The 8,292-nt window shown below is 43.7% G+C and overlaps 1 protein-coding gene across 2 annotated transcripts; it reads left to right on the forward strand.

The window, feature by feature from the left end:
* Positions 1-902: 902 nt before the first annotated feature.
* Tlcd5 (TLC domain containing 5) lies at positions 903-7,948 on the forward strand. 2 transcript variants are annotated; one of them, XM_047515798.1, is made up of 3 exons: positions 903-964; positions 3,393-3,592; positions 5,663-7,948. In XM_047515798.1, exons 2-3 carry the CDS (start codon positions 3,394-3,396, stop codon positions 6,199-6,201), a joined length of 738 nt encoding a protein of 245 aa, XP_047371754.1. In that variant the 5' UTR covers positions 903-964; position 3,393; the 3' UTR covers positions 6,202-7,948. The 2 variants fall into 2 exon arrangements, with proteins under 2 accessions (XP_047371754.1, XP_047371755.1); XM_047515799.1 differs by having other exon boundaries at positions 921-964; positions 3,478-3,592.
* Positions 7,949-8,292: the final 344 nt, after the last annotated feature.

An 8,292-nucleotide genomic window follows, 5' to 3' on the forward strand; every position in this document is an offset into this window, starting at 1 on the left:
AGCTTTTATATTTCTCTCTTTGAACTTGCTGTCCTTCTCCTTGGTATTAAAATAGACCCAAAGAGGAGCAAGGATTTACCCAAAGTGAAATAAAAATAATATTTCATATTTATATGGTGACTTCCACATCCCAGGTATTGTTCTAAGTACATTACAAATGTAATTTTAAAAAAATTCTCCCAATAGCCAGATGTTCTACTAGGAAGGCTGAGGCAGGAGGATCCCAAGTTCAAGACCAGTCTCAGCTGGGTGAGTACCCCTGGGTTCTACCCTGGGTACAAAAACAAACAAAAAACCTTTCCGTTATGAGATAGGTATTATTATTGTTCCTACTCTGTAGAGGAGAAAAGGAACAAACATCAAAATAATCCACCCAAAAGCATATCAAACAGGGTTTACTCTTAAGCCTTATGCTCTACTATCAAGCTGTGACAGCACTGAAATTAGCATAACTCTAATTCCCGGGTCTGAGCACCTTCCCGGTAACCAGTCATTAGTGTGCTGCTTCATAACTGAGATTCAAGCTTTAGGGGCAAGGATCGTGTTTCGTCAACCACAGTGCCTCGTAGGGGTGCAAGCACTTAGTAGGTGCTCAATAAATTTTTAGTAGCTAGAGTGTACCATGGTGGAGAAGGGAGAAATGGATGATGATTTCAACCAACCAATCAACCAACCAACCAAAGCAACAGCCTGCAGGTCTCGCTACCACTAGATCGCCCTCCCCTCCCTTGCTCAAAGTAGGAGGACCCTCCATCCGGTTCTCTTTCTGAATGTCCCTCGCCCAGCTGCGGTTCTGCGCTCTGTCCTCCCAGCCAGCAGGTGCCCCCAGACCCCCGGCTCCTCCTCCTCCTCCTCCGTCACAGTCTCGTCCTCTCCCCCTCCTTCTGCTGCTTCCTGTTGCCGCGGTCCGGGCCCTGGGTTGTGGGCGCCGAGGCGCGGGAGGCTTCCCGGTGCGCTCCGCCAGGTAACCGCGCGGGCAAGCCGCCCGGCGGGATAGGTACCGGCTGGCCTCGGGCGCGGGGGTCCCAGTCCGTGCGGCCCGCGGAGGGGACGGAGGCGGGCGGGCGACAGGCCCGGCCCGGCCGGGACGGGAGGGCTCCTCCCGCCCGTGGGCGCCCGGGCCTCTGCGCCAGGCTCCGGGCGCCCGGCCGGGTGCCGGGATAACGGTCCGGAGCTCCGGGGCTCGGCGCCGGGCGTGGCCGCCGGCTGCAGGCGCGGCGGCGCGGGGATGCCACTGCGCTCCCGCTCGGCGCCCGAGACTCAGCTGCTCTAGAACCGGAGCCAGGCGGGCTGTCCTCGCCTGCCCGACCTGGAGCGCCAGCCGCCGCGGAGAGCCCGGCTCCCGAGCTGCCAGGGCCATCTGCAGACCCCCGCGTTCCTCCGCAGCACCGGCACCCAGACGCGCAGCTCCCACGGTCCCAGAGTGGCATCTGCCATTTACAAATGTCTCTTCGTTGATTCGAGCGTTTGTAAATGGGCTACTGTTTGCTCTGTGGTGCCAGGGAATTAGGATTCAGAGAAGAGGACTCTAAAAATACTAATCGGCATGTCCGAACGAGCTGATCCGCATTACTGGCCGGTGACTCTGGCCTTCCAAAGGAAATAAGGGGAACCCTTCTTTTCACTCTGGATACTGTGTCTTTCTGGCCCTTGCTCCAAAAATTGACCTTGAAGTTTTACAAAAATTGTCTTAGAACTCCATCTCAGAACTGGACTGGACTATAGAGTTCTCCAGTCCTTCTTTTTCTTTCCTCCCGTCTTCTTTCTTTCTTTCTTTCTTTCTTTCTTTCTTTTTTTTTGTCTTAGGAAAAACAGTCTCTACAGGTTGAAGTGATTTGCCCACACTCATGCTGCTAGCTCAGGACAGAGACCCAGTGGAACTTAGTTAGGTCTTTGATGGACACCTGCTGTTTTCTTGAATGGAAATCTGATTTCAGATGAAAGCTGTACAGAACTTGACCTTCATAAAGTCCTCTCTGGATAACATTCTTGGGAGTGGCTTGTGTATTGAAGTGTGTTGGTCCACAGATACTATTTCACTTGTTAGAATAGGGTTAAGCATTAGGAGTAGCCATGCAGAAAAATTCCTGCTGAGATGAGACAGATACCTGAAATATTTTTGACTTTTTTTATTTGTATTTTCAACAGAGGAGCTAGTGAATATTAATAATGGCATCTTGGTCATTTTTGGATTTTATTTCTGTATGGCCAAGTTCACTTGATAGTTGTTCTTGTCCAAATTTATTTTGGTAAAAGTTCCAAAGTGTAACTTTATGATTTTGTTTCATTTTTTTAACTGAAGAATTGCCTTACGGGTATTTTTATATCTCAATAAAAACTCCTCTTGTACCTCAAAATCCTCTTGTTTCCCTGTTGGTTGAGTTGGACTTCCAGAACTGACTAGAACTTCAATTTTTTCCCCTCTCTTCCAGGATGTCTGGACTCTTTGTTCAGTTCTATAATTAGGTGTATCTCAAGTTTTGATTTTCACTGATAAACCTATGACCCAAACCCAAACCTCAGTTGAATTTAGTTTCAGCTTAAAACCACATGAAACTACCACATGTCATGTGACTTCTAGCAGAGACCAAAGTGTTTGTGTTGTGCTTTTTTATGAGAGTTATGCACTGAGATTTTTGAGATGTAAAGACATCAGATAAATGTGCTGTATTTTCTGAGCATTACTGTTCAAGGTTGGTCATCGCTGGAGGGTTATTATTAACATTTGCTCATTATAATTTGTTGTTTTAGTCATCATTTGTGTTACTGTGGTCAAAGTACTTGACAAGAACAACTTAGAGGGGAAAAAATGTATTTTGGCTCACAATACCAGAGGTCTCAGTCCATAGATGCTTGACTCCATTGTTTTGGATCCACGATGAGGAAGAACATCATGGGGGAGGGTGGGACAGAGGGCAACCAGGAAGCAGATGCACCCTTCCAGGGCACGCCCCCAGTGACCCATCTCTTCCAGCCATGCCCCACCTGCCTGCCCACCCATTTAGTCCATTCCAACTAGAATGGACTGATTAGATTACCATTCTCACAGTTCAGTCATTTCACCTCTGACCACTCCTGCATGAACACAGGAGCTTATGGGGGACATCTCCTATACAAACCATAATGTATGATGTTAGACTCAGAATGCAGTTCCTAGTTTTCATTTACAGTTTTCACCAGTGGCCAACATGTTTTCTCTAAAGAACCTGGAGTGGTTCATACAGCCATACTGCAATAGAAGATTCTTGGATATGTAGATAAGGAAGAGTCTCAGTAAAGGCACTGCTTTTGTGCTATCCAGTAGTAGTAATGAGGACCTATATACAGAACACCCCAGTACTGTTTTCTTAGGGTGCATCCGTTGTTCTCTGGTTTTGGTCTTTTTGTCGTAGGATGGCAGTAGCTCTGTGTCTGCAGGTGCTGTGCAGCCTGTGTGGCTGGCTCTCACTCTATACATCTTTCTGTCACCTGAATAAGCACCGAAGCTATGAGTGGAGCTGCCGACTGGTGACATTCACCCATGGAGTCCTCTCTATAGTCCTTTCAGCTTATATTGGCTTCATCGATGGTCCTTGGCCTTTTACCCACCCAGGTAGGTAGAGGACATTAGGGATCTTTCCATAGGGATTCATGATTTGGTGGGGAGGAGGGTAGTTTTAGAGGAATTGGACTTTTAAAAAGAATTTGTATAGTGTTGAAGAATAATTGCCATTCCAATTTGTATTGCAGTCTTCATTCTTCTTCAGTGTTAACTCTGATTGTTTGTGTCACTTATTGTTTGTGCTTTTCATAACTGTCGACTTGGAAAACAAATTTTAGATTGCTTGTTACAATTTAATCAATTTGAAATATGTCAAACATAAAGGCAACATCAACACCTTCCATCACTCCAAATAGATAAAAATAGAACTGTTACACATATTAACTACTCTGGCAACCTGCCGTCTAACTCCAACATCATCTTTCCATGAACATTTGAAGGACATTATCTTTCCTTGTCTATGTATGTAGATCTTCCTTATCCTTTCTAATTGATTCAAAAAGCTGGGTACAGTGGCACAAGCCTGTAAATCTAGAGGCTGAAGCAGGAGAATCACAAGTTCAAGGCTCAAGTGAACTAACTAAGACAGACCCTGTTTAAAAAAAAAAAAAAAAAGTTTAAAAAGGCTGGGAATATAGCTCAGTGGTAGAATGTCCCTGATTTCAAGCCCCAGTACCACAAACAAACTAATGGGTACATAATAGTATACTGTATGAATTTACCAAAACAGATTCGACCGATGCTTCATTATTTGGATCAGCTGTATTCATTTTATAATTTATAGACATATGAGTGTTACATCCTCAAAATACAAAAATTATTCCTCCTTGTATTAGTGGGCTGCCATAACAAAATACCAGACAACAGAAATTTATTTCTCACAATTCTGGAGGCAGGAAGTCTAAGAGCCAGGTGTTGGAAGATGTGTTGGTTTCTTCCGAGGCCTCTCTCCTTTGACTTGTAGATGGCTGCGCTCTCACTGTGTTCTCACATGATCACCCCCCTGTGTTTGTGTGTGTGTCCCAATCTCTTATAAAGACGTCAATCATAATGGATTAGGGACCACCCAGATGACCCTATTTGAGTTTACTTACCTTCTTAAAGGTCCTGTTTCCAAAAATTGTCACATTTTGAGGTACAGGGGGCTAAGGCTTCAACTTAAAAGTTTGGGGAAACAATTCAACCCATAACTCTCTTGGAATATGATTTTTTAAAATTCCATAGTTTTTTTTGAAAGTTCCTTAGATTCCCAAATTGAGTGTCCAAGTTTTCCCCAAATCTATCAAATTGAGGCAAAAAATTTTTTAAGCTTTGTTTTATGTTAGTGGTTTCAAGCATAGTGGTTTCTTGCACCCTATGTGGTTAGACATGGGGACATCCTAACTTTTGGGGTTCTCTCCAGAGTCTACTTTCAAGATGGGTTTGTGCTGCCAGTGTCTAATAACTTAATCCACTAAATTAAGAAATTTATCTCACATTTAGGACAGAATGACCCAAGTGTGGAAACAGATCGTTATCTGGTTAAAGAAAAGAGGAAAGCTAGGCATAGTGGTGCTATCCTGTAATTCCAGCAACTCAGGAGGCTGAGGCAGGACGATCGCAACTTTGAGGCCAGACTCAGCAACTCAGTGAGGCCCTAAGCATCCAAGCAAGACCCTGTCTCAAAATAAAAATGGCCGGGGACCTAACTCAGTGGTAAAGCTCCCCTGGGTTCAATCCCCAGTACCAAAAGGTTCTACTTTTAAATTAAAAAGAAAAAAAATCCTTATTGATTTCAATTGAAAGAACATAATGGCTTCATTTTATGCTGTTCCATATAGAGGACATTGAGATTATTGCCTATACTTGAATTACTCATTGTTCTGATTTATTAGAACAGTATTTTCTGGGACCAACATCATTCAGTTGGGACCAACATCATTCAGTTTGATAAAGATCAAGGTTTTAGATTTTAGTCTTTTTTTTGTTGTTGTTGTTGTTGTTATTAAAAAGTTTGTGCCTGCCATTAGTTTTGTATCCTTCAGTGATTCTGTAAGATTTGAAAGACAATAATGTAGGATCCCTGTGCAAGATGGCACAATCCCTAATTACTCAATTTGCTTCTGTCTTGGTTTGTTTCAGGCTCACCCAATACACCTCTCCAAGTTCACGTTCTCTGTCTCACCTTGGGCTACTTCATTTTCGACTTGGGCTGGTGCATCTACTTCCAGTCTGAGGGTGCCCTGATGCTGGCTCACCACACACTGAGTATCTTGGGTATCATCATGGCCCTGGTGCTTGGGGAGTCGGGCACAGAGGTCAATGCAGTCCTCTTTGGAAGTGAGATCACCAACCCCTTGCTCCAGTTGCGCTGGTTTCTCCGTGAAACGGGACACTATCACAGTTTCACTGGAGATGTGGTGGATTTCCTCTTCGTGGCTCTGTTCACGGGAGTGAGGATTGGCGTAGGAGCTCGCCTGCTTTTCTGTGAAATGGTCTCACCCACACCCAAGTGGTTTGTGAAGGTCGGGGGAGTAGCCATGTATGCTGTGTCTTGGTGTTTTATGTTTAGCATCTGGCGCTTTGCATGGAAGAAAAGCATCAAGAAGTATCGTGCTTGGAGAAGCAGGCGGAGTGAGGAACGGCAGCTAAAACATAATGGACATCTCAAAACACGCTAGCCAAGGCGTGGTTCCGATGTCTATCGGATCGAGTCAGCCATGGGAACTGGGTCAGAAATCTGACTGTCATGGAATCACGCTCATAACAAATTTAGGTTTCAAAAAAGGGCTAAATTTATTGATCACTTTGATCAGTCTTCAAGCCGAGCATATGCAGTATTAAAACAGTAACTTCTGCAATGGCACAGTTGTGGAAAGTGAAAATCCTCAGTGATTGCTGGGAAGATGTCAGGGCCGAGAGGTGAGAACTACTGGTATTTTCAAAATATAGTGACCCTGGGTCCTTTTGTCCCTGGAAAGTTTAATAGTCAGATAGCTTTGAAAGAAACTGGAAAAAGTTTAGTGTTGTTTCTTGTTCCTTTGGGAATTTCTTTAGCATATACTTATTCCTGCTTTTCATGTAGCAATTTATTTAAGTTCATTCCATGTACTATTAAGTAAGGGACTTTCAGGAAGAGATATACCTTTGGCATTCTGAGCACTGGATCAGGGATTGGATCTGCTTAAGGGGTGATGGGGTGAGTGAAACTGGCAGTGGTAGGTGGTCACTTCCTGAGCCTCCCTGTGCCCCCAAGACTATTCCCTGGGTTCCATAATTCACCGGGAGGACTCAAGAGGGCTCAACATAGAGTCTCACAACTTTATTTATGATAGTGAAAGGATGCGAAGAAAAATTATCAAAGGGAAAATGCACCTGGGGCCAAGTCCAAAGGAAACCAGACACAAACTTCTAGAGTCTTCTTCTGTTTGGATCACAGGATATGCTTATTTCTACTAGCAATGTTTTGTGACAACATATGAGAAATGTTGTCTACCAGGATAAGTTATTAAAGACTCAGTGCCCGAGATTTTTACTGGTGACAGGTCATAAAGGCAGCCTCTTGGCATGTAGCAAGAGTCAAGATTCCCAAAAGGAAAGCAGCATTCAGCACAAGCGCTGTTGTTTACACAAAAAATTAGGATCAATGAGCCAATCTTTTAAAATTTTATTGTTATTATTATTGGCTCTTTTCCACTGAGCTACATCTCTAACCCTTCTTATTTTGAGATAGATTCTTGTTAAATAGCTGAGGGTCTTGCTAAGTTGCCGAGGCTTGCCTCAAATTTGTGATCTCCTGCCTCTGTCACCTGAATCACTGGGATAATAGGCATGTGTCACCATGACCAGCTGGGTCAGGCTTATCAGTGAATGGTGAGAGCCTTTCCATAATCTAAGTTCCCAGATGCCCCCAAGGGCCAACGTTGTAGGCCCAGATCATGTCTGTTACATTAACTTTTTTTGCACGAAAATCATAGAGCAAGAGCTTTGGATATGAGATGAATGAGGTGTGGGTAGATTTACTGAGTCCTGTTGTACGGGTTTTGCCCAACCAGGAAAACTATGCCAGTTCTCAGGGCTTTTGTGCATTAATCTCCTAGGCATGAGAGGCCATGACTAAATTCCATAGGGATTTACCATGTGGATTCCACTGTGCTTGAGATGGGAGTTCAGGTTTCAGCTCAGCTGTACATGTTGCCAGCTAGAACCAAAGACTTTTTAACGTGTGGCCTCAGGGTGAGGAGGCTAATTTCTTTTCTTTTTTGCATTTCAGGTACATTCCCTTTTAGTACTCTTACTACTTGTTCTCCTTTCTCTAAAACCGGTGCCAGTCTATAAGGACAAACTATAATGACAAGGCCAGTCTTGGAAGGGAAAAAATTTGATTTTTAGTGTGATAATCTTTAATCTCACACAGGAGGAATGTGAATACAAACTTTTTTTTTTTTTTTTTTTTTTTTTGGTACTGGGGATCGAACTCAGGGCCTGGTACTTGCGAAGCAAGCACTCCTATCTGCTGAGCTATCTCCCCAGCCCGTGAATACAAACTTTGAACAAGGAGTTAGGAATCAAGAATTCCTGAGTTTATTTTAACTGATTTTGCTTTTCCCTTGCCAGATCATTTAAGCATGTCACTTGTCCACTCTTGTCCTCAGTTTAAACCCCATGTGAATGAATGAAAGATCCTGTTCTGTATTTCATAGAGATATTTTGTGGCATTTTGTTAACAGAGGTCTTTAATGTAGGGCTTTTATGAAAAAAATGAAGTATTA

This window comes from Sciurus carolinensis, chromosome 11 (assembly GCF_902686445.1).
Source record: "Sciurus carolinensis chromosome 11, mSciCar1.2, whole genome shotgun sequence".
Lineage (NCBI taxonomy): Eukaryota > Metazoa > Chordata > Mammalia > Rodentia > Sciuridae > Sciurus > Sciurus carolinensis.

Excerpts from the sequence above, each read along its gene's own strand:
- Tlcd5 (XM_047515798.1), top strand. The coding sequence starts at position 3,394 with ATGGCAGTAGCTCTGTGTCTGCAGGTGCTGTGCAGCCTGTGTGGCTGG. Across the intron at positions 3,593-5,662 it reads TTGGCCTTTTACCCACCCAG|GCTCACCCAATACACCTCTC; the intron begins GTAGGTAGAGGA and ends GGTTTGTTTCAG.